At 44.9% G+C, this 26,849-nt stretch overlaps 1 protein-coding gene across 1 annotated transcript in view; it reads left to right on the top strand.

Annotated features, from left to right (window-relative positions):
* Positions 1-26,849, top strand: part of fhod1 (formin homology 2 domain containing 1) — a 112,280-nt gene that overhangs the window by 13,967 nt on the left and 71,464 nt on the right. Inside the window, 7 exon segments of the mRNA XM_079240797.1 lie at positions 5,792-5,859; positions 11,607-11,712; positions 11,978-12,072; positions 12,143-12,254; positions 13,860-13,954; positions 16,975-17,118; positions 18,451-18,824. Coding sequence (XP_079096923.1) covers positions 5,792-5,859; positions 11,607-11,712; positions 11,978-12,072; positions 12,143-12,254; positions 13,860-13,954; positions 16,975-17,118; positions 18,451-18,824 — 994 coding nt within the window.

Raw genomic sequence — 26,849 nt, 5'->3', positions numbered from 1 at the left:
ATGAGCTGTATCAGGATATGAGGTTTTGGTTGTATCACCCGGCCCTAATGATCAATGACTTCTGTTATTATGATGTTAGCATGATGTTAACACAATGTTAGCATGGTGTTACCTTGTTAACATGATGTTATCATGGTGGTAGCATGATGTTTGCATGTTAGTATAGTGTTAGCATGGAGTTATGTTGGCATGGTGTTAAGATGTTAGAATGGTGTTAACATAGTGTTACCATAATATCCTGATGTTTGCATGGTAGTAACATTGTTAGCATGTTGTTAGCATAATCTCAACATGATGTAAGCATGGTGTTGGCTTGATGTTAACATGGGTTTTGATGGGTGGTGTGATGGAAATTATACACATAGCATATTTTAATGTGTTACTCCTTTATTAAAGTTCTCTTATGTAGTACAAAATATAAACTACATATTTTAGAGTAGTTCAGAAAGCTTGCTTTAGTAGGTTAGTGCATAAAACTGAATGCTCTGTTCAAGGCCTGTTTCAGCTTTGACTGTTATCTTTTAGCAGGCAGTTGTTTTGACTTGTGCTGCCAGGCAAAGGTTGTTTTTGAATGCCTAAAAACGCTGTAACACCCTGAGCAGCAGAAATAGCCCCTGAGACCTCTCGCTTGCAACAGCTGTGCATTGTCAATAAACTGGACAGAACACGGTTGACTTCTAGATTTGGGACTCGCTGTATTATTGCCTGCTGGGTGAGTCTCCTGGGGGGACAAGGTTCTGAATGGACGTCTGCTTTTGAACCCTTTGGAAGAGTGGATGTTAGTATAGAGGAGGTGTAGGTGTGCAGGACTGTCTGGGGCTTGCTCCCCTCTGGTCTCCTCTGGCTGCTTGGAATTGGAGGGATGGATTGGTTTGGGGGAGGTTTTTGGGGACGAGGGGACTGGGGTTTGCTTGGGGAGAGTGGGGTTAGCGGGGCAAGGTATGCTGGAAGGAGGGTTCGGCTGGGGGGGGTATGGGAGCCACTGGGGGGCATTGCGGTCTCTGGGGGGCTGGGGTGGGCACTGGCGTGTGGCAGCCAGCTGTCTGAACTGGTCCTGCTCTCCCTTGTGCTGGGCTGGGCCCTCCCCGGGGTGGTGGATGGCTCTCGGGTGTGCGGGGCTCTGGGTTCTGTCCCTGGCTCTTGCTCCATCATCTTCATCAGCTTGTGCAGCATTCTTCTTTGGACAATCAGCTCCAGCGGCTCCAGAGTTACTCCAAGCACAGAAGCAGCTTTCTGGATCAGTTTGTTGATTCTCTTCAAGTCTCTGGTTCTGATGCTACTACCCCAGCAGATGCTGCAAAGCTGACTGCACTCTCCACAACAGACTTCTAGAAGATATGCAACATCTTGGTGCAGACGTTAAACCATCTCAGCTTCCTTAAGAAGTACAGTCTGCTCTGACCTTTCTTGTAGATGTAGTCAGTGTTGCATTTCCAGTCCAGTTTGTTGTCCAGCTGAACTCCAAGATACTTGTATTCCTCCACCACCTCCACCTCCTCTCCCAGGATGGAAACAGTGCTTTGTTTATTCTTCTTCCTCCTGAAGTCAACAATCATCTCTTTTGTTTTGCTGCTATTTAATATGAGATGATTATCACCGCACCATTTAACAAACTGACTGACCAGTTCTCTGTACTCTGCTTCTTGTCCATCCCTGATACACCCCACAACTGCAGAGTCATCAGAGTATTTCTGCAGATGACAGGACTCAGAGTTGTACTGGAAGTCTGAGGTGTACAGAGTGAAGAGGAATGGCCAGAGTACAGTTCCTTGTGGTGCACCAGTGCTGCTGACCTCCATCTCAGACACACAACCTTTCAGTCTCACAAACTGGGGTCTGTTTGTGAGGTAGTCATAGATCCAGGTGGTTGTGGAGGTATCCACCTGGAATTTATGGAGCTTCTCACATAACAAAGCAGGCTGAATGGTATTAAAAGCACTGAGAAATGAAAGAACATGACCCTCAGAGTGCTGCCTGAATGGTCCAGATGAGAGTGTGCTCTCTGGAGCAGGTATATGATGGCATCTTCAACCCCAAGTCCATTACGATATGCAAACTGGAATGGGTCCTGAAAGGTGTTTACTTGCTTGTTGAGGTGAGCCAGTAAGAGTCTCTCCAGGACTTTCATGATGTGAGATGTCAGGGCAACTGGTCTGTAGTCACTTGGTTCAGCTGGTTGTGTTTTTTAGGCACTGGAACAAGGCAGGAGGTTTTCCACAGCACTGGGACTCTATTTAGTCTCAGACTGGTGTTGAAAAGGTGCTGGAGAATCGGACATAGTTGTTCTGAGCAGGTCTTGAGAACTCTGGGACTGACACCATCTGGACCTGCAGCCTTGTTCTGGTTCAGTTTCTCAAGTTGCTTCTTAACCTGATTGCAGGAGACAAACAAGGTGGAGGTCTCAGGATGTCCTGATGTGGAGGGAGATGAAGCTGTGTTCTGGTCCATGACTGAGCTGCAGGGTGACAGATTGGAGGCGTGACAGGAAAGCAGTGGGCTTATGGAGGGTGTGTGGTCTGTTGGGCTGGAGGTAGGGGGTGAACTGAACCTGTTGAAGAATATGTTCAGCTCATTAGCTCTGTCCAGACCTCCATCAGGCTGGTCCCCCTTTAACTTGAAGCCGGTGATCTTCTTCATTCCAGACCACACATCCCTCAGGTTATTCTGCTGGAGCTGACTTTCTAACTTCTTCCTGTAGTCCTCCTTACACTTCTTAGTTTGTGTTTTAAGTTGTTTTTGTGTTGCCGTCAATAACTCCCTGTCTCCATCCCTGAAGGCTTTCTTTTTGATGTTCAGCAGCTTTTTCAGGTCACTGGTGATCCAGGGTTTGTTATTGGGGAAGCACCTCACTGTTCTTGTTGGGACGATGCTGTCCACACAGAAGTTTATGTAATCTGTCACACACTCAGTCATGGCGTTGATGTCGTCTCCTTCACAGAGGACGTTCCAGTCTGTAGCCTCAAAGCCTCCTCTAAGAGCATCTTCAGCTTCAGCAGACCAGATTTTGATAGTCTTTGTGATGACTGGTTGCAGCTGAACGATGGGCTTGTAGGTGGAGGTGAGAAGAACCAGATTATGGTCAGATCTTCCTAAAGGAGGCGGGGCAGAACAACTGTATCCATTATTCATATTTGCATAAAATAAGTCGAACATCTTATTTTCTCTGGTGGAGCAGCTGACAAACTGCTGGAATGTTGGTAGAGTTGCAGAGAGGGAGACGTTGTTGAAGTCTCCGGAGATCGCCATGAATGAGTTTGGATGCTGTGTTTGTAGCCGAGCAACGACGGAGCTGATGACATCACAGGCTGTGTCTGGTGCGGTACCAGGTATTATACAAGGTCCGTTTTGTTAGCTAGCGATCTCATGTTACCCATGAGGGCGGTTTGTAGATATGGTTTAAATCTCCATCCCTCTCCTCTGTCTCACTCCTGCTCTGCATCCTCTTCTCTTTCTTTTCAACTCCATCAGGATTTGATGTGTTGTTTCGCTGATAATCGTGATTTGGAAGAGTTTAATTAGTTGATCCTGATTGTAAACAAGTCTTGTTGCCATGGAGACTCATCATAACAAGTCTTGAGAGCTAAAAATATGCAGAAAAATCTCCCTTGCAGCACACCCTCCGAACTGACTTGAAATCCTCAGAGGAAAAAAAAGACCTAATTTGAGCTAATATCTATGTGAGAAGAGTTTGTACTTTGAAAAAATCAAGATAGCAAGTCAGAGCTACTACAGTTTGCTGCCAACAGACGGCGCAATCTAGAGTGGAACTTCTCCTTGGTCTCCCCCAGAAATTTCTTTATAAGCTTCAGATGTTTTAAAATTCAGCTGCATGCATCATCACCACATCACCCCGATCCTACAGCAGCTGCACTGCTACCGATTTCATCGAAATCCTCCTGCACACTTTCAAGGCCACCCCCTCCCCCCATATATAATGTTAGTATGGCATTAACATGATCTTAGCATTATGCTAGCATAATGTTAATATGGCATTAACACAATGTTAGCATTATGCTAGCATAACGTTTGTATGGCGTAACGTAGTGTTAGTATGATGTTAGTCTTGGATGACATTAGAATGTTCCTATGATGCTACCATGTATATTGGGATAATGTTAACATTCTGTTAGCATGCCAACTTGTTCATAGTTCAGAGGTGTTGTTTCTGGTCCTGACCCCTTTTAGGGTAAGTTGTATTGGTTTTGGTTCTGACCCATTTTGAGGTCAGCGGTGTTGGTTCTGGTTCCAACCTGTTTGCTGGCAATTGGACCAATCCGGATTCAGCTTGCTTCGCCGTGTGCGGTATCACCAGAGGTGCTACCGGACTGGACCTGGTCTGTTGACCTGAAAACACACGCAGCATCACATCAGCTGATGATGACATCACCACTAAGTGTCTGCTCCACCTCCTTTGTGGCATCCTGTTTGATGCTGAAATAATTGATCTGATGACATCATCAGTGTTGATCATTTTGTTTTAAACAGATGGACCGATCGATGGATCAGTGCCGAAAAACATAAAGCTTTTATATCATTTATATCCGTTTTATATCTTTTATCAGTTTCTCTGATCTTACTTCGCTTTCATTTGGCTCAGGTGGTTGAGCCGCTTGTCTTGTAACCTGGCGGTCTGCAGTTCGAGTCCTGCTCCTCTATGCTGCTGCAGCCCCAAGGGGGATTGATTGTCCGGTCCTGAGCGATGATTCGCTGTCACGACCCCTGCAGCGGGACGAGCGGAAAGGAAACGACAACGTTGCTTACTGGTCTCGGTTTTTCCAGCAGTCCGATCCAGTGGAACTAACAGGAAATACCAACCAGACTTTATCAGACTTCCTGTCTGTAAACAGGAACCATCGTGCTGCAGCTGGAGGCTGAAACATGTCTGATAGTCCTGGTCCAGTTTCTGCATGTTTGTATTTTGTGTTTCCTACCTGAGTTATATAAAAGTGGACGGGGCCTTACGCATCGTTACACCTGCTGTGGTTTAAAACCAGTTGAGTCTCCCAGTTATCTGCTACTAGATGATGAAAGCTGCTGCGAGTTAGTAACGTCTCATTCACTGCAGACGGAGAAGTTCTCTGATGTTCTCTCATCATTTTTTCTGTCTGGATCTGCAAGACCATCTCAGCAGCGTAGACAGAACGGGCCACCAGGGTCCTAGTTCTGATCCATGAGGTCCCACGACATCTTCGGGTGTTGACTGACCAGCAAGTTGTCATGGCAACATGACATGGCGTTGACATCACAATAAACCATTGTTGACTGGTCTATTTCCTGGTTCTGGACAGCAGATTACTGGTTTGGACTGCTCCCAGTGTCTCTGTACTGGTCCCATTATCTTTCTGATGGTCCCAGTGTCTCTTTACTGGTCCCAGTGTCTCTGTACTGGTCCCAGTGTCTCTGTACTGGTCCCAGTGTCTCTCTACTGGTCCCAGTATCTCTCTGTTGGTCCCAGTATCCCTGTATTGGTCCCAGTGTCTCTCTACTGGTCCCAGTATCTTTCTGTTGTTCCCAGTATCTCTGTATTGGTCCCAGTGTCTCTCTACTGGTCCCAGTATCTCTTTGATGGTCCCAGTGGGAAGCAGATGAGGAAATTCCTCCACAAACATGATGGAGACTGATGACACCATCTAGACTGATGACATCATCCAGGAAACCATGACCTTCTTGCCACTGGAGGAGCTTGTAGGAGCTGCTGGACTGGGATATAACCAGTTTGTACGGGTTCTGACTGCTGATTTTGTAAAACCTGCCCTGGATGTGATTCCACTTCCTGTTTCCTGTGTTTCAGAGAAGCTGTACAACTCGCAGGGACCAGAACTCCGGCGCTCACTGTTCTCCCTCAAACAGCTGTTCCAGGTAAACACACCTGTTCATCACCTGCAGCAGCTGATCGTCTTCATCTACGCTTTCTCTCGCTGTTATGCTACATATTAGCATTGCTTCTATGCGACATTTTAGCATTGCTTCTGTACTACATGTTAGCATTGCTGTTATGCTACATATTAGCATTGCTGCTATGCGACATGTTAGCATTGCTTCTGTACTACATGTTAGCATTGCTGTTATGCTACATATTAGCATTGCTGCTATGCGACATGTTAGCATTGCTGCTATGCGACATGTTAGCATTACTGCTATGCTATATGTTAGCATTACTGCTATACTATATATTAGCATTGCTGCTATGCTACATTTTAGCATTGCTGCTATGCTACATGTTAGCATTACTGCTATGCTAAATGTTAGCATTGCTCCTATGCTTTATTTAATTTTCATTTCAACATTTTTTATTCTCGTTTCCTTTTCATAATATATTGGCAAATCCTAAAAACAATAACAGAAAATGTTCTCCAAAGTTACAACAATACACACCCATTGTAGTACATTTCATGTATAAAAAAAAAAAAAGAAAAGAAAAGAAAATTGGAGTAGGAAGAAGAATTAGTCTTACCCTACCCCATCCTCATTTAAAAGTAAACCAACTGGATGGCATCATCTACGGCAAACACTAAGAACAAAACACAGGTATGAAATACTTTTTTTTTTTTTTCTTTTTTTTTTTAATCAGTTTTTTTGCTCACAGTTTTAGAATGTAATATTTATTTTTCAATTTAGATTGAGAAGGATTTGAACAAATTTTAAAATCGCTTTCAAGTGCGTTCCATTGTTTTACACCAACCACTGAAATACTCATTTGGTTGAGTACAGTTCTTGCGAAAGGTTGTTGAAAATCACAATTTCGTCTACTTGTTTCATCATTAAAATAAAAAGAATTTGCAGCCCTGGTGGTAACAAGAATTGTTTTGCTTTATGCATGATTATTAATGTTTTCCACACAACCAAATCTTGCAGTTTTAACAGTTCTGACTTCCAGAAGAATTCCGTTGTATGCTCTTTAGGAGCAGTTTTATGAGTTATTCTTATTGCTCTCTTTTGCAAAGTAATTAAAGGCCTTAAATTAGTCGTGTAGGAATTACCCCATACCTCCAGACAATACATTAAATACAACAAAATAAAAGCACAATAAAGGATTCTCATTCCCTTATAATTGAACATATGCTTAACTTTACTCATGGCAATGTTCTTACAAATTTTCTTTTTAACAAATGCTATATATGATTTCCAATTTAATTTTTCATCAACAATAACTCCTAAATACCTAAATTCAGACACCCTTTCAATATTAATTCCATTTAGACATAACATGACATTTTCAGGGTATTCTTTATTTGTAAATAACATAAACTTAGTTTTACTTACAATTAAAGACAACTTATTTTTATAAAACCATTTCTGAAGTTGGACCATTTTCTGTTCAATTGTTGTCATTAATGATTTTAAATCTTTCCCTGACACAAAAAATTTGTGTCGTCTGCAAACAGAATAAAACATAAAACTTTTGATACCTCACAAAGGTCATTAATATATAAATTAAACAATTTTGGCCCCAATACTGAGCCTTGAGGAACTCCACAAAGAATTGTTCTCAACTCAGATTTGTGATCTGAGCACTCCACATATTGTTGTCTATTTTCTGAATAACTGGTAACACAGTTTAACACTATACCTCTAATTCCATATGCTTGTAATTTTGTAATCAATATACGATGGTCCAAAGTATCAAAGGCCTTTTTTAAGATCAATAAAAACTCCCACTGAATGATTTTTTTTTCCAACTCTGTAGTTATGTCCTCTGTAATTTTTATGAATGCCAAAGCTGTTGATCGATCGCGACGAAAACCAAATTGATTTTCATTTATCAAAGCATGTTTTTCAAGAAAAAAATCTAATTTTTCAACAAAAAGCTTCTCCAAATCTTTTAAAAGTGAGAAAGCAAAGATATAGGCCTGTAATTTGTGAGACTATGCTTGTCACCAGATTTAAAAAATGGAATAATCTTAGATACCTTCATTTTTTCAGGAGAGACACCAGTGTTAAAGGACAAGTTAAATAAATATTCTAATGGTCTGCTAATGAAGTGTATACTCTCTTTAACAATAAACATATCTAAGCCATCACTGTCACACAAATGTTGACTTTGTAACATTGATACAATAGAAATAATGTCAGTCTCACTTACTCTTCCAAGATAAAGCGATTGCACAACTTTGCTTTTGGTATCCAAACTGTCTTCTTTATTGTGTGGTGAGATTGATTTGACCAGACTTGGGCCAACATTGACAAAGAATGAATTAAATTTGCTTGCTATTTGAACAGAGTTTATCTCAGAATTCTGTTCATTATTTATATAAGAAGGGTGATTAAAAACCATTTTAACAAATCCTATAAAGTTTATTCTTCTTCTTACAAGATTTCAATATACGCTTTGTAATCCAAGGTTTACCATTACATCTTATATTATCATTATCCTCCAATGTCTTGATTGGGCATTTTTATTATATAGTCTGAGGCAATTTTGTAAAAAGCATCCATAAGCCTTGTTCACATCACTTGTACTATAAACTCCATTCCAGTCTTCACTGACAAGGTCATTCTTAAATGTATTTATTCTTGCCTCATTTCTCAATTTTACGACTTTCTTTTTCTTTTCTTTGCATGTTTTTACTTCACAACAGGAAGTGAAAAATATTAGCAAATGATCAGTTGTGTCGTTTATCAACAGCCCACCTTTAACAGTGCTTTCCAGTACATTTACAAAAATATTATCAATTAATGTAGGACAACTTGTAGTTATTCGACTTGGCTGAGAAATGATTGGATAAAGACCTCTACTATACATTAAATCTAAAAAATCTGAGCTACTCGCATGATTAGAAACATTCAAAAGGTTTATATTGAAATCACCACAAATTATATTTTATTATTTTGTTGTCGTTCATCCCAAATAACATTTGCTCCAGCATATCCAGCATATCCGTAAATAAAGTTGTACCAGATCCTGGAGTTCTATAAAGGCATGTAACAACATTTGTCTGTTTCTTCACTTCAATTTCTACAGTTATACATTCCATTAAGTCCTCCATTACCGTAGTCATACCCTCAATTATTCTGCATTTCAAGTCATGACAAACATATAAAGCAACACCCCCTCCTCTCTTGTTAATCCTATTAACGTAAAACAACTCATAACCATCAATAGGAAATTCAGCCCCTTTATCATCTGTCAGCCAAGTCCCAGATAGGGCTATGACGGCAAATTTATTTTTAAACATAACCAAATAATCACATATTTTACTAAAGTTTGAGTGCAAACTTTGACAGTTGAAGTGAATTAAAGTGAATGATCCAATAGATTGAATGTCTACATTAAACTTTTCATCAGCTCGCCAGTCCACTGTGATGGACTGGCGAGCTGTCCAGGGTGTACCCTGCCTGTCGCCCAAAGCCAGCTGGGATAGGCTCCAGCTTCCCCACGACCCTGAATTGGATTAAAGCGGTTCAGAAAATTAAATGAAATGAAAAATCAGTAAAGTATTTACACCTGTCATTTACATTTTGATATAAATTGAACTCAGAGTCCAGATCATAAACACGACCTTCTGAGTTATCTGCATGTGAAAGAGTCTCACCATCCTCTGCAGTCATTACGTAGATAAATACTCCATTAGGCCCTTAGGCAATATCACAGTGTTATTTCCCCATACCTCAGTCATCCTATGTTTTCTCCTTTCATGTCTTTCACATTTTATCCTTTTCGTACTTATCCAATGAGATGCAAAGAGATTCGACGCTCGATGACATTTCTCCAGCAGAAACATGTCTGCTCCTGCTGCGAGGAGAATGCCGCGGCCCGCAGGGCTGATTCCCAATCCGGCTCCTTCTTTGGAACTTCCATCGATACACCAAAATCCTTCGAGCCCTCAACTGCTTCGTGGGTTGTCGGAAATCTTAGTCTGTTCATCCTGCAAAAACAGTTAAAGTTTCGCGGGGTACTGTATGCGACATTTAATCTTCCCTTCCTTGAATTGTTTCATCACATTTCTATCCTGAGCACGCTCCTTGAAGACTTCAGTCGTGTAATCCTCATCAAAATAGATCCTGTTGTCATTAATAAAAGTCACCCCTTGTGACCATGCAGCTTGAAGCACTCGCCGTTTCTCCTTGTAACTGCGAAACGATTATGGATCTGCTAAAGTCCATGAGCACTTTGGAACCACCTGTTGCTGCACCGTGCGCCCTCTCAACATGTTAGCATTGCTGCTATGCTATGTGTTAATGTTGCTGTTATGCATGTTAGCATTGCTGCTATGCTATGTGTTAATGTTGCTGTTATGCATGTTAGCCTTGCTGCTATGCTATGTGTTAATGTTGCTGTTATGCATGTTAGCCTTGCTGCTATGCTATGTGTTAATGTTGCTGTTATGCATGTTAGCCTTGCTGCTATGCTATGTGTTAATGTTGCTGTTATGCATGTTAGCCTTGCTGCTATGCTATGTGTTAATGTTGCTGTTATGCATGTTAGCATTAATTCTATGCTACATGTTGGCATTGCTTCTATGCAACATGTTAGCATTGCTGCTATGCTATATGTTAATGTTGCTATTATGCATGTTAGTATTAATTATATGCTACATGTTAGCATTGCTTCTATGCTACATATTAGTGTTGCTTCTGTGCTGCATGTTAGCATTGCTGCTATGCAACATCTTAGCATTGCTGCTATGCTATATGTCAGTGTTGCTGCTATGCATGTTAAAATTGCTGCTGTCGTGTTATCTGATGAAAAATAAATCTAGACGTCAACTGCGTTTTGTCCAGTTCATTGACAATGCACAGTTGCTATATGTTAGTGTTGCTGTTATTCATGTTAGCATTGCTTCTATGCAAGCATTCTTGCTATGTTAAATGTTAGCATTCATTTTATTTTATTTCATTTTTATTTGATAGTGACAAGTATGTTCCATGAATGATGGCACATACTACAGCATTTTAGCCAAGGCTTATTTTCAATGCCGTCCCTAGTTGGATTTTAACACAATAAGAAAGTTTACACAGTTAACATTGCTTTGCAAAAATTAAGTTACACATGTGTGCCTTTATATATACATACAAAATACAAATACGTATATAGACACCAAAATGTAAAATTAAATAAAACACATTCAATAAAAATCAGTCAGAAATAAGAACATTGTAAATGCATTCAATTTAAACTACCATTTTATCACCCACATGGAAACCTATACTGTAGTTACTAAACTATAGGTGAGTGCAGGTCTGATTTGTCTTAATCCAGTTCTTCAGTCTGGAAGTCAACCTTTTAACATCCGGTATGGTCTGAAGGTCTGTTGGGAGCTGCTATGCTACATGTTAGCATTCCTGCTATGCTACATGTTAGCATTGGTTCTATGCTACATGTTAGCATTGGTTCTATGCTACATCTTACCATTGGTTCTATGCTACATTTTAGCTTTGCTGCTATGCTACATGTTAGCATTGGTTCTATGCTAATTGTTAGTGTTGCTGCTATGCTACATGTTAGCATTGCTGCTATGCATTTTGGTGCTGCCGCTATACTGTGTTAGCATTGCAGTTTTCTGGAGTTTTCAGCTGTGACTGTTTTTCCCCGAATCCTGCGGAAACTGGTCTGCATGTTCATCTTAACTTGGGATTAGTTTTATGAAGGTGTGTGGCTTCTGCAGGATGACAAAGACCTGGTTCCAGAGTTTGTGGCATCTGAAGGTCTGACCTGCTTCATTAAAGTTGGAGCAGAAGCCGACCACAACTACCAGAACTACATCCTGAGAGGTGAGAATCCAGCCGACCAGAAACTGTTCCATCTGACAGGAAGTAAGATCCTGATTCAGTTCATTACGTCCAGTCTGACTTTTAGATGATCGTTTCTAGTTTTATTCGTGTTTTGAGAAGGAAGATGGTTTGACATGGTTCGACTGTCAGTCGAGGCCTCATCAGTTGGTCGTGGACTTTTTGTCTGATTTAAAAAAGAAACTGATCTTACTTCCAGACAATCTATTTATTCATCCATCCCTCCATCTCTCCATCATGTCTGCAGCTCTCAGTCAGATCATGCTGTTTGTTGACGGGATGAACGGAGTGATAAACCACAACGAGACAGTCCAGTGGCTCTACACGCTGACAGGAAGTCTGGTGAGTTCCTCATGTCCTCGTCCTCAGCCATGCCCTGCTGGACTGTGTCAACACGTCTCTGTCCCCTCAGTCCCGTCTGGTGGTGAAAACATCTCTGAAACTGCTGATCGTCTTCGTGGAGTATTCAGAGTCCAACAGTCCTCTGCTGATCACCGCCATCAACACGGTAGACGGAAAGAGAGGTACGTGCACATGTTCAGTTGGCCTGGACTCGTCAGCTGATCTGGACCCAGCTGATCTGGACCCAGCTGATCCAGACTCGTCAGCTGATCCAGACTCATCAGCTGATCTGGACCCAGCTGATCCAGACTCGTCAGCTGATCCAGACTCATCAGCTGATCTGGACCCAGCTGATCCAGACTCATCAGCTGATCTGGACCCAGCTGATCTGGACCCAGCTGATCTGGACCCAGCTGATCCAGACTCATCAGCTGATCCAGACTCATCAGCTGATCTGGACCCAGCTGATCTGGACCCAGCTGATCTGGACCCAGCTGATCCAGACTCGTCAGCTGATCCAGACTCATCAGCTGATCTGGACCCAGCTGATCTGGACCCAGCTGATCTGGACCCAGCTGATCCAGACTCATCAGCTGATCCAGACTCATCAGCTGATCTGGACCCAGCTGATCCAGACTCGTCAGCTGATCCAGACTCGTCAGCTGATCTGGACCCAGCTGATCTGGACCCAGCTGATCCAGACTCATCAGCTGATCTGGACCCAGCTGATCTGGACCCAGCTGATCTGGACCCAGCTGATCCGGACTCGTCAGCTGATCTGGACCCAGCTGATCTGGACCCAGCTGATCTGGACCCAGCTGATCCAGACTCGTCAGCTGATCCAGACTCATCAGCTGATCTGGACCCAGCTGATCCAGACTCATCAGCTGATCTGGACCCAGCTGATCTGGACCCAGCTGATCCAGACTCGTCAGCTGATCCAGACTCATCAGCTGATCTGGACCCAGCTGATCTGGACCCAGCTGATCTGGACCCAGCTGATCCAGACTCATCAGCTGATCCAGACTCATCAGCTGATCTGGACCCAGCTGATCTGGACCCAGCTGATCCAGACTCATCAGCTGATCTGGACCCAGCTGATCTGGACCCAGCTGATCTGGACCCAGCTGATCCGGACTCGTCAGCTGATCTGGACCCAGCTGATCTGGACTCGTCAGCTGATCTGGACTCGTCAGCTGATCTGGACCCAGCTGATCCAGACTCGTCAGCTGATCTGGACTCGTCAGCTGATCTGGACCCAGCTGATCCAGACTCGTCAGCTGATCTGGACCCAGCTGATCCAGACTCGTCAGCTGATCCAGACTCGTCAGCTGATCCAGACTCGTCAGCTGATCTGGACCCAGCTGATCTGGACCCAGCTGATCTGGACCCAGCTGATCCAGACTCGTCAGCTGATCTGGACTCGTCAGCTGATCTGGACCCAGCTGACCTGGACCCAGCTGATCTGGACCCAGCTGATCTGGACCCAGCTGATCTGGAGCCAGCTGATCTGGACTCGTCAGCTGATCCAGACTCATCAGCTGATCTGGACCCAGCTGATCCAGACTCATCAGCTGATCTGGACCCAGCTGATCCAGACTCATCAGCTGATCTGGACCCAGCTGATCTGGACTCGTCAGCTGATCCAGACTCATCAGCTGATCTGGACCCAGCTGATCCAGACTCGTCAGCTGATCTGGACTTGTCAGCTGATCTGGACCCAGCTGATCCAGACTCGTCAGCTGATCTGGACCCAGCTGAGTTTCAGGTGTGTGTTTGTGCTGTAGGTGTCAAGCCGTGGAGTTACGTGATGGACGTCCTGAAGGAGAAGAATGGTGCCGACACAGAGCTGCTGATGTTCGCCATCACGCTCATCAACAAGGTGAAAAGAACGTTTTCCAAACTCGTAACTGGGAACAGTCCGTAACATAACTCCGTATAAAAGCAGCATTTCAGACCGATTTGAGACCTGTCTGATCAAAAAATTTAAAGATCCATATTTACAGCGTATACAAGCAGAAGTGCCAAAACATGCAGTTCCCCCTTCATCCACTACACCAGGAGTCGGCAAGCCAAAATGTTGAAAGAGTCATATTGGACCAAAAAAACAAAAAACAAACATGTCTGGAGCCGCAAAAAATTAAAAGCCTTATATAAGTCTTATCATGAAGGCAACACATGCTTTATGTATCTATATTAGCTATATTAATCTACTATCAAAATGACTAAGTTGGCTACAAATACATAATGAGCCTTAATGATAAAATGTTTATTTTCCCTGCAGCGCATCCGGTAGAGAATGACGCACTACGTGACTCCCTCGGTTGCACGATGCCGCCTCATGTTTACCTTCATTACTATATTAATGAATTATGTTTTATTGCATTGATCAAATTAAAACAATGCAATTAAGAAATCTGATTTTTCATGTCATTTTTATTTTTAAGAATTAAAAAAAAAAAAAAAATGGAATGTGCGTAATGCGCCCTTTATCTAGGCAACAAACAGAGTGCAATAAAACGCTGCCTGCATTTATAAAAAATAAACCAGCAGTCTTTTAAAAAAAGGTAAAGTATATCAAATCATATGAATACAGTTTGATTTCTGCCAAGCAAGTCAGTGCGAGGGTAAAACGCAGCAGCATCCTCTTCTCTTTAGACACGCAACCAACGCAGCTATCCTCCGACCTGAGCACCGTTACCAAGTGTCATTCCACATATATACTGACAAAAATCAGAAATCATTTTATAAAAACATCCACTTTGTTACTCACTATGTGTCTATGAAGGATGATGTTCTTACCCGTTTAATGTGACTTCTGTTGTCGGACATCACTGGTCAGCTTCTCAACATGTAAGATGTAACTTGTGCTGAATTAATGTCCTTGATGTGCTGATCGGTGATGTTGCCGCCATTTTAATGGTCCTTTCCTTCACTGTCTTAGCGGAGAGGGGCATGTCTTTGATTTTCTGTATGATCTCGGTTTTGTTTCTGAAGTTTGGAAATACGTGTCCTGATATGTTGATGACTGACTCCTTCATGTAGTCACCATCTGTGAACGGTTTTCTTCACTTTATTATCTCCCGGGTTGCAACTAAACTTGCAGCAGTAGTGGAGTTTGGAGATGCAATCCACTTAAATCTATTTTTGCGCTCCTCAAATTTCTCCAGAAGTAATGCAATCGCACATGCTTTCCCTGGAAATGCCTTTCCACATGACTCTTTTTGTTATTTGGCAACTTCTCGCTACAGAGCAAACATTCAGGCAATCCTTCCGCATTGGCAATGAATGCAAATGATTCGGTCCAAGAAACGTTGAATCCTCTGTTCTCCTCGGTTATTTTTCTCTTTTTCCCTTTGGGATCCATGTCCCATCACACAGCCCCGGTTTGTTTACAACGCCACCTGCCTGGCATCCCGCGCTGCTGATAGGCTACGCGTGTCGCAGGCGATGACGCAAATCTTCCTTGACAGAAATGTTAAAATTTAATATTTATTCTACACATTTTTACAGCGCTGGAAAATGTTAAGAATATTTGTATCATGTTTGTCCTCCTACAGAACCAGATCAAAACAAAAATATATTTCCCTCCCCATCTTTTTCCATTTTTTAAACATTTTTTAAAAAGCTCCAGGGAGCCACTAGGGCGGCGCTAAAGAGCCGCATGCGGCTCTAGAGCCGCGGGTTGCCGACCCCTGATCTAGGGGCTCCAAAACAGCAAATCCCCATAGACTCCCATGTTAAAAAAGACCAACTTCACAGCAGGAATAAACATGTTTACAGCTGGAATAAACATGTTTACAGCAGGAATAAACATGTTTACAGCAGAAATAAACATGTTTACAGCAGAAATAAACATGTTTACAGCAGGAATAAACATGTTTACAGCAGGAATAAACATGTTTACAGCAGAAATAAACATGTTTACAGCAGGAATAAACATGTTTACAGCAGGAATAAACATGTTTACAGCAGAAATAAACATGTTTACAGCCTGGTACAAAAATCCATTTTAGGTTTAATAGGTCAGGTTTACGTAAATTTTTTTCTAACTCGCCCGTTTAAAAGTAATTTAATCTTGAAGTTCAGCATATTTAGGGGCGTGTCCTTTTGATTGACAGGTACCTGATCTCCTGTTCTACGTTCTTCAAGTCAGAAGAACGTAGAACAACCGCGGTTTTTAGCCGGTTAACAACGTGACTTAGCTTTAGCCCGCTTACCTCCGTTAGCTGGTTAGCTCCCCTTATCTCCAGGTTAACTCGATTAGCTTTTAGCTACAGAAAGCTCGGAGTTCGCTCGATGTCAATCATCCACCATGACACTCACAGCCCCCCTCTCAGCTCCACCTCTTTGCCCATATTTGTATTTTGCGGGTGAGACGACACGCATGCTCCTGCCAAGATGGTGACGGTAGGAACCGCCCACCGAGCTTCAATTCAGCTCTTCAGAAACCTACGGGTGACGTCACGGAGGCTCCGCCCATCTCTTTATATACAGTCTATGGGTGTATAACATCTACAGATTTATACAATCAGTAGGATTCTCTGTAGGCGAGGGACAGGGCTGGATGCTGGTAATCTTCAGACCACCTTCTAAAACTCCACAGCTAGTCACCCTGTAGCTACTTTTTACACATGATAACAATGCTAACAGCTGCTAGCTACCTTTCAGGAGTTTTTTGCAGAATCAAAGCAGATCAACAAAACATTATAGTAAAGTAATGATTCCAGTGTTACCACAGCATCTCATGCAGACGGGATGCTGTTTGTTTTATTCAGTCTTTTTTGTTATTCTTGGTTTTTTTTCCCCGTTTTTCTGGCTTTGTGAAACGGAGGGAAAGTCCTGAACTGGCCGTCTGAGCAGCATTTGGAAAAAACTGTTGGTTCTTGTTTTCTGTATCAGACTCTGGCCGTGCTCCCGGACCAGGACTCGTTCTATGACGTAACGGACAGTCTGGAGCAACTAGGAATGGAGGCTGTCATCCACAGTCACATGACCAATAAGGGGGCGGAGCCTGACCTGCTAGCTCAGTTCTCCGTCTACGAGGTAACAACAAGCAGCAGGTTTTACCTCCTGTAAACATCAACATCCATGTTCACAGCTGCTTCTTTCGTCTGCTGGGGAGTTCACTGACTGATGGGACATCACGACGTTGTAAACAGGAACCAGAACAAACTGGAACATGGGGTCTGAGATCAGGTGCAGTAGGTCACATGACTGCTGGGCCTCAACTTGTTTTCCTGAATAGAGAAATTTACTTCATTCATAGAAAGTTTTTATGCTTGGGATGTAAATGTTCGTTAGTGGAGCATGACATCACATGACCATCACATGACCATCACATGACATCATATGACCATCACATGACATCACATGACCATCACATGACCATCACATGACATCACATGACCATCACATGACATCACATGACATCTCATGACCATCACATCACATGACATCATATGACCATCACATGACCATGACATGACATCACATGACATCACATGACATCTCATGACCATCACATCACATGACATCACATGACATCACATGACATCACATGACCATGGCATGACCATCACATGACCATCACATGACCATGACATGACATCACATGACCATGACATGACATCACATGACCATCCCATGACATCACATGACCATCACATCACATGACCATCACATGACCATGACATGACCTCACATGACCATCACATGACCTCACATGACCATGACATGACATCACATGACCATGACATGACATCACATGACATCACATGCCCATCACATGACTATCACATGACCATCCCATGACATCACATGACATCACATGACCATGACATGACCTCACATGACCATCACATGACCTCACATGACCATGACATGACATCACATGACCATGACATGACATCACATGACATCACATGCCCATCACATGACTATCACATGACCATCCCATGACATCACATGACATCACATGACCATGACATGACCTCACATGACCATCACATGACCTCACATGACCATGACATGACATCACATGACCATGACATGACATCACATGACATCACATGCCCATCACATGACTATCACATGACCATCCCATGACATCACATGACATCACATGACCATGACATGACCTCACATGACCATCACATGACCTCACATGACCATGACATGACATCACATGACCATGACATGACATCACATGACATCACATGACCATCACATGACTATCACATGACCATCCCATGACATCACATGACCATCACATGACCATCACATGACCATCACATGACCTGACTGGTCACATCATGAAAACAACTAACATTGTGTGTATGTGTGTGTGTGTGCATATGTGTGTGTGTGTGTGTGCAGACCGCTCTGCGCTACGAGGACGGGGACCTAGACGACCCCTCCCCCCATCTGCGTAGAGAGAGAAGAAAGATGGCCACCAATGAGCATGAGGGACGGAAGAGCCGCCGCTCATCCAATCAGAACCTCCCGGACCTCCTGGTCTCCCCCACCCCCCCCATCCTGCAGGCTCCGTCCTCCCCCAACACCCCCATTTCCCCCACCACCTCCTCCTGCAGCCCCACACCAGAAGCAGACAGCAGGACTTCGTCTCCCCTGACCTCTGACCCCAGCAGCTCCGCCTCCAGTCCGTCTGGGTCCCAGAGAGGATCTCCGCTGCCCCCGCACACGCCCCCCAACGGTACCACAGAGCTGGGGACGAAGACTCCGTCCAGCCCGTAAGTACAGAAACACAACCCAAACCAGGGTCAGGTTCTGGTCCGTTTCTCCTCTAGAAACCGAACCCAGGTCAGGTTCTGGTCCGTTTCTCCTCTAGAAACCGAACCCGGGTCGGGTTCTGCTCTGTTTCTCCTCTAGAACCCGAACCCGGGTCAGGTTCTGGTCCGTTTCTCCTCTAGGACCTAAGCCCTGGTCAGGTTCCGGTCCATAGTCTTTAGGATTGTATGTCTGGACATCAGGTCTCAGATCAGGTCCAACACCAGAGACCTGGACTATCAAGCAGGTCTGGCTATCCTGGGAAATCTCTCTGTTACCTGGATTAGAATCACGATTGGATCATGATCAGGATCAGGATCGGCTCCAGATCCAGATCAGGATCCGGATCAGGATCAGGATCGGTTCCAGATCCAGATCAGGATCCGGATCCGGATCAGGATTGGATCCAGATCCTGAGACACAGGAAGAGGTTTATAACCAGCTAATACCAGCCGGTTGTAAACCAATCAGGTTTGTTGTCAGTCCAACCAGGCTTCTCCAATCAATCCGCTGCTTACATAAAGGGGCGGGGTTTGCAGCCTCTGACCAATCACAGAACGGGAGAAAGTTCTTCATCTTCATCCCGACCAGAACAGGTTGTAGGAAACGACTTCCTGACGTACCAAACTGCAACAATATGAGGAGAAGCTCTCTGATCCTTCAGCCCAACCTTATCATGACCAGATGTTTTATGTTCCGCACTTCCTGCTTCTGTCCGTCATTCTGTGTCCCAGTTCTCCTCCTTCCTGTTGGTCATCGGTGGGATGGCGTAACCATGGTAACATCGGGGTGAAAAACCGAATCCTCAGGAACAGTTTGACCTCATTAACCTCTGAGTCGTGGTGTCGCGGCTGCATCCGTCTGAAGCTTCTTTTTTCTTCTCGCTTTGCTCTTCAGGGTCAAAGACCAGTGTCTCATTTACGGGCGCCACACGCAAAACGGGCCTGAAACCGCCGGACGACACAACCCGACCTACCGGGTCGGAACTGCGCCGTCCCTGTTCAGTTGCAGGTGTTGACCACTGGGTTCCCATGGCAACCAGCAGACAGATATGCGTTTTAGGAACATCATCATTAAATGATCCATAATACTGTCACCGCAGCGCTAAGCATCATGATGTCACCCTGATGACATCATTAATATGACCAGTTGATGCATCGGAGTACACGATACTGGTACGTGATACTGGTACGTGATACTGGTACGTGTTGCTGGTACGTGATACTGGTACGTGTTGCTGGTACGTGATACTGGTACGTGATACTGGTACATGTTGCTGGTACGTGATACTGGTACATGTTGCTGGTACGTGATACTGGTACATGTTGCTGGTACGTGATACTGGTACGTGATACTGGTACATGTTGCTGGTACGTGATACTGGTACATGTTGCTGGTACGTGATACTGGTACGTGATACTGGTACATGTTGCTGGTACGTGATACTGGTACATGTTGCTGGTACGTGATACTGGTACGTGTTGCTGGTACGTGATACTGGTACGTGTTGCTGGTACGTGATACTGGTACGTGTTGCTGGTACGTGATACTGGTACGTGTTGCTGGTACGTGATACTGGTACGTGATACTGGTACGTGATACTGGTACATGTTGCTGGTACGTGATACTGGTACGTGATACTGGTACATGTTGCTGGTACGTGATACTGGTACGTGATACTGGTACATGTTGCTGGTACGTGATACTGGTACGTGATACTGGTACATGTTGCTGGTACGTGATACTGGTACATGTTGCTGGTACGTGATACTGGTACATGTTGCTGGTACGTGATACTGGTACGTGATACTGGTACATGTTGCTGGTACGTGATACTGGTACATGTTGCTGGTACGTGATACTGGTACGTGATACTGGTACATGTTGCTGGTACGTGATACTGGTACATGTTGCTGGTACGTGATACTGGTACATGTTGCTGGTACGTGATACTGGTACGTGTTGCTGGTACGTGATACTGGTACGTGTTGCTGGTACGTGATACTGGTACGTGTTGCTGGTACGTGATACTGGTACGTGATACTGGTACGTGATACTGGTACATGTTGCTGGTACGTGATACTGGTACGTGATACTGGTACATGTTGCTGGTACGTGATACTGGTACGTGATACTGGTACATGTTGCTGGTACGTGATACTGGTACGTGATACTGGTACATGTTGCTGGTACGTGATACTGGTACATGTTGCTGGTACGTGATACTGGTACATGTTGCTGGTACGTGATACTGGTACGTGTTGCTGGTACGTGATACTGGTACGTGTTGCTGGTACGTGATACTGGTACGTGTTGCTGGTACGTGATACTGGTACGTGTTGCTGGTACATGTTGCTGGTACGTGATACTGGTACGTGATACTGGTACATGTTGCTGGTACGTGATACTGGTACGTGATACTGGTACGTGTTGCTGGTACGTGTTGCTGGTACGTGATACTGGTACGTGATACTGGTACGTGTTGCTGGTACGTGATACTGGTACGTGTTGCTGGTACATGTTGCTGGTACGTGATACTGGTACGTGATACTGGTACATGTTGCTGGTACGTGATACTGGTACGTGATACTGGTACGTGTTGCTGGTACGTGTTGCTGGTACGTGATACTGGTACGTGATACTGGTACGTGATACTGGTACGTGTTGCTGGTACGTGTTGCTGGTACGTGTTGCTGGTACGTGATACTGGTACGTGATACTGGTACGTGATACTGGTACATGTTGCTGGTACGCGATACTGGTACGCGATACTGGTACGCGATACTGGTACGCGATACTGGTACGCGATACTGGTACATGTTGCTGGTACGTGATACTGGTACGTGATACTGGTACGTGATACTGGTACGTGTTGCTGGTACGTGTTGCTGGTACGTGTTGCTGGTACGTGTTGCTGGTACGTGTTGCTGGTACGTGATACTGGTACGTGATACTGGTACGTGATACTGGTACATGTTGCTGGTACGTGATACTGGTACGTGATACTGGTACGTGATACTGGTACGTGTTGCTGGTACGTGTTGCTGGTACGTGTTGCTGGTACGTGATACTGGTACGTGATACTGGTACGTGTTGCTGGTACGTGATACTGGTACGTGATACTGGTACGCGATACTGGTACGCGATACTGGTACGCGATACTGGTACGTGATACTGGTACGTGATACTGGTACGTGTTGCTGGTACGTGTTGCTGGTACGTGATACTGGTACGTGATACTGGTACGTGTTGCTGGTACGTGTTGCTGGTACGTGATACTGGTACGTGATACTGGTACGTGTTGCTGGTACGTGATACTGGTACGTGATACTGGTACATGTTGCTGGTACGTGATACTGGTACGTGATACTGGTACGTGATACTGGTACATGTTGCTGGTACGTGATACTGGTACATGTTGCTGGTACGTGATACTGGTACGTGTTGCTGGTACGTGTTGCTGGTACGTGTTGCTGGTGCGTGATACTGGTACGTGATACTGGTACGTGATACTGGTACGTGTTGCTGGTACGTGTTGCTGGTGCGTGATACTGGTACGTGTTGCTGGTACGTGTTGCTGGTACGTGTTGCTGGTACGTGATGCTGGTACGTGTTGCTGGTACGTGTTGCTGGTGCGTGATACTGGTACGTGATACTGGTACGTCTTGCTGGTACGTGTTGCTGGTACGTGATACTGGTACGTGTTGCTGGTACGTCATACTGGTACGTGTTGCTGGTACGTCATACTGGTATGTGTTGCTGGTGCGTGTTACAGGTACGTGATACTGGTACGTGATACTGGTACGTGATACTGGTACGTGATACTGGTACGTGTTGCTGGTACGTGTTACTGGTACGTGATACTGGTACGTGATACTGGTACGTGATACTGGTACATGTTGCTGGTACGTGATACTGGTACGTGATACTGGTACATGTTGCTGGTACGTGATACTGGTACGTGATACTGGTACATGTTGCTGGTACGTGATACTGGTACGTGATACTGGTACATGTTGCTGGTACGTGATACTGGTACATGTTGCTGGTACGTGATACTGGTACATGTTGCTGGTACGTGATACTGGTACGTGATACTGGTACATGTTGCTGGTACGTGATACTGGTACATGTTGCTGGTACATGATACTGGTACGTGATACTGGTACATGTTGCTGGTACGTGATACTGGTACATGTTGCTGGTACGTGATACTGGTACATGTTGCTGGTACGTGATACTGGTACGTGTTGCTGGTACGTGATACTGGTACGTGTTGCTGGTACGTGATACTGGTACGTGTTGCTGGTACGTGATACTGGTACGTGATACTGGTACGTGATACTGGTACATGTTGCTGGTACGTGATACTGGTACGTGATACTGGTACATGTTGCTGGTACGTGATACTGGTACGTGATACTGGTACATGTTGCTGGTACGTGATACTGGTACGTGATACTGGTACATGTTGCTGGTACGTGATACTGGTACATGTTGCTGGTACGTGATACTGGTACATGTTGCTGGTACGTGATACTGGTACGTGTTGCTGGTACGTGATACTGGTACGTGTTGCTGGTACGTGATACTGGTACGTGTTGCTGGTACGTGATACTGGTACGTGTTGCTGGTACATGTTGCTGGTACGTGATACTGGTACGTGATACTGGTACATGTTGCTGGTACGTGATACTGGTACGTGATACTGGTACGTGTTGCTGGTACGTGTTGCTGGTACGTGATACTGGTACGTGATACTGGTACGTGTTGCTGGTACGTGATACTGGTACGTGTTGCTGGTACATGTTGCTGGTACGTGATACTGGTACGTGATACTGGTACATGTTGCTGGTACGTGATACTGGTACGTGATACTGGTACGTGTTGCTGGTACGTGTTGCTGGTACGTGATACTGGTACGTGATACTGGTACGTGATACTGGTACGTGTTGCTGGTACGTGTTGCTGGTACGTGTTGCTGGTACGTGATACTGGTACGTGATACTGGTACGTGATACTGGTACATGTTGCTGGTACGCGATACTGGTACGCGATACTGGTACGCGATACTGGTACGCGATACTGGTACGCGATACTGGTACATGTTGCTGGTACGTGATACTGGTACGTGATACTGGTACGTGATACTGGTACGTGTTGCTGGTACGTGTTGCTGGTACGTGTTGCTGGTACGTGTTGCTGGTACGTGTTGCTGGTACGTGATACTGGTACGTGATACTGGTACGTGATACTGGTACATGTTGCTGGTACGTGATACTGGTACGTGATACTGGTACGTGATACTGGTACGTGTTGCTGGTACGTGTTGCTGGTACGTGTTGCTGGTACGTGATACTGGTACGTGATACTGGTACGTGTTGCTGGTACGTGATACTGGTACGTGATACTGGTACGCGATACTGGTACGCGATACTGGTACGCGATACTGGTACGTGATACTGGTACGTGATACTGGTACGTGTTGCTGGTACGTGTTGCTGGTACGTGATACTGGTACGTGATACTGGTACGTGTTGCTGGTACGTGTTGCTGGTACGTGATACTGGTACGTGATACTGGTACGTGTTGCTGGTACGTGATACTGGTACGTGATACTGGTACATGTTGCTGGTACGTGATACTGGTACGTGATACTGGTACGTGATACTGGTACATGTTGCTGGTACGTGATACTGGTACATGTTGCTGGTACGTGATACTGGTACGTGTTGCTGGTACGTGTTGCTGGTACGTGTTGCTGGTGCGTGATACTGGTACGTGATACTGGTACGTGATACTGGTACGTGTTGCTGGTACGTGTTGCTGGTGCGTGATACTGGTACGTGTTGCTGGTACGTGTTGCTGGTACGTGTTGCTGGTACGTGATGCTGGTACGTGTTGCTGGTACGTGTTGCTGGTGCGTGATACTGGTACGTGATACTGGTACGTCTTGCTGGTACGTGTTGCTGGTACGTGATACTGGTACGTGTTGCTGGTACGTCATACTGGTACGTGTTGCTGGTACGTCATACTGGTATGTGTTGCTGGTGCGTGTTACAGGTACGTGATACTGGTACGTGATACTGGTACGTGATACTGGTACGTGATACTGGTACGTGTTGCTGGTACGTGTTACTGGTACGTGATACTGGTACGTGTTGCTGGTACGTGATACTGGTACGTGTTACTGGTACGTGTTACTGGTACGTGATACTGGTACGTGTTGCTGGTACGTGTTACTGGTACGTGATACTGGTACGTGTTGCTGGTACGTGATATTGGTACGTGTTGCTGGTGCATGTTACAGGTACGTGATACTGGTACGTGATACTGGTACGTGTTACTGGTACGTGATACTGGTACGTGATACTGGTACGTGATACTGGTACGTGTTACTGGTACGTGATACTGGTACGTGTTACTGGTACGTGTTACTGGTACGTGATACTGGTACGTGTTGCTGGTACGTGTTACTGGTACGTGATACTGGTACGTGTTGCTGGTACGTGATATTGGTACGTGTTGCTGGTGCATGTTACAGGTACGTGATACTGGTACGTGATACTGGTACGTGTTACTGGTACGTGATACTGGTACGTGATACTGGTACGTGTTACTGGTACGTGATACTGGTACGTGTTACTGGTACGTGTTACTGGTACGTGATACTGGTACGTGTTGCTGGTACGTGTTGCTGGTACGTGTTACTGGTACGTGATACTGGTACGTGTTGCTGGTACGTGATATTGGTACGTGTTGCTGGTGCATGTTACAGGTACGTGATACTGGTACGTGATACTGGTACGTGTTGCTGGTGCGTGTTACAGGTACGTGATACTGGTACGTGATACTGGTACGTGTTGCTGGTACGTGTTACTGGTACGTGATACTGGTACGTGTTGCTGGTACGTGTTACTGGTACGTGATACTGGTACGTGTTGCTGGTACGTGATACTGGTACGTGTTGCTGGTACGTGTTACTGGTACGTGATACTGGTACGTGTTGCTAGTACGTGTTGCTGGTACGTGATACTGGTACGTGTTGCTGGTACGTGATACTGGTACGTGTTGCTGGTACGTGATACTGGTACATGTTGCTGGTACGTGATACTGGTACGTGATACTGGTACATGTTGCTGGTACGTGATACTGGTACGTGGTACTGGTACATGTTGCTGGTACGTGATACTGGTACGTGATACTGGTACGTGTTGCTGGTACGTGTTGCTGGTACGTGATACTGGTACGTGATACTGGTAGATGTTGCTGGTACGTGATACTGGTACGTGATACTGGTACGTGTTGCTGGTGCGTGATACTGGTACGTGTTGCTGGTACGTGTTGCTGGTACGTGATACTGGTACGTGTTGCTGGTACGTGTTGCTGGTACGTGATACTGGTACGTGTTGCTGGTACGTGTTGCTGGTACGTGTTGCTGGTGCGTGATACTGGTACGTGTTGCTGGTACATGTTGCTGGTACGTGATACTGGTACGTGTTGCTGGTGCGTGATACTGGTACGTGATACTGGTACGTGATACTGGTACGTGTTGCTGGTACGTGTTGCTGGTACGTGTTGCTGGTACGTGATACTGGTACGTGTTGCTGGTGCGTGATACTGGTACGTGATACTGGTACGTGTTGCTGGTACGTGTTGCTGGTACGTGATACTGGTACGTGATACTGGTACGTGTTGCTGGTACGTGTTGCTGGTACGTGATACTGGTACGTGATACTGGTACGTGTTGCTGGTACGTGTTGCTGGTGCGTGTTGCTGGTGCATGATACTGGTACGTGATACTGGTACGTGTTGCTGGTACGTGTTGCTGGTACGTGATACTGGTACGTGATACTGGTACGTGTTGCTGGTACGTGTTGCTGGTACGTGTTGCTGGTACGTGATACTGGTACGTGATAATGGTACGTGTTGCTGGTACGTGTTGCTGGTGCGTGTTGCTGGTGCGTGATACTGGTACGTGATACTGG

Source organism: Telmatherina bonti (assembly GCF_933228915.1).
Source record: "Telmatherina bonti genome assembly, chromosome: 1".
In the NCBI taxonomy this organism is placed as follows: Eukaryota; Metazoa; Chordata; class Actinopteri; order Atheriniformes; family Telmatherinidae; genus Telmatherina; species Telmatherina bonti.
Note: the sequence above shows the minus strand (reverse complement) of the source record. Positions and strands in the feature narration are given on the sequence as shown.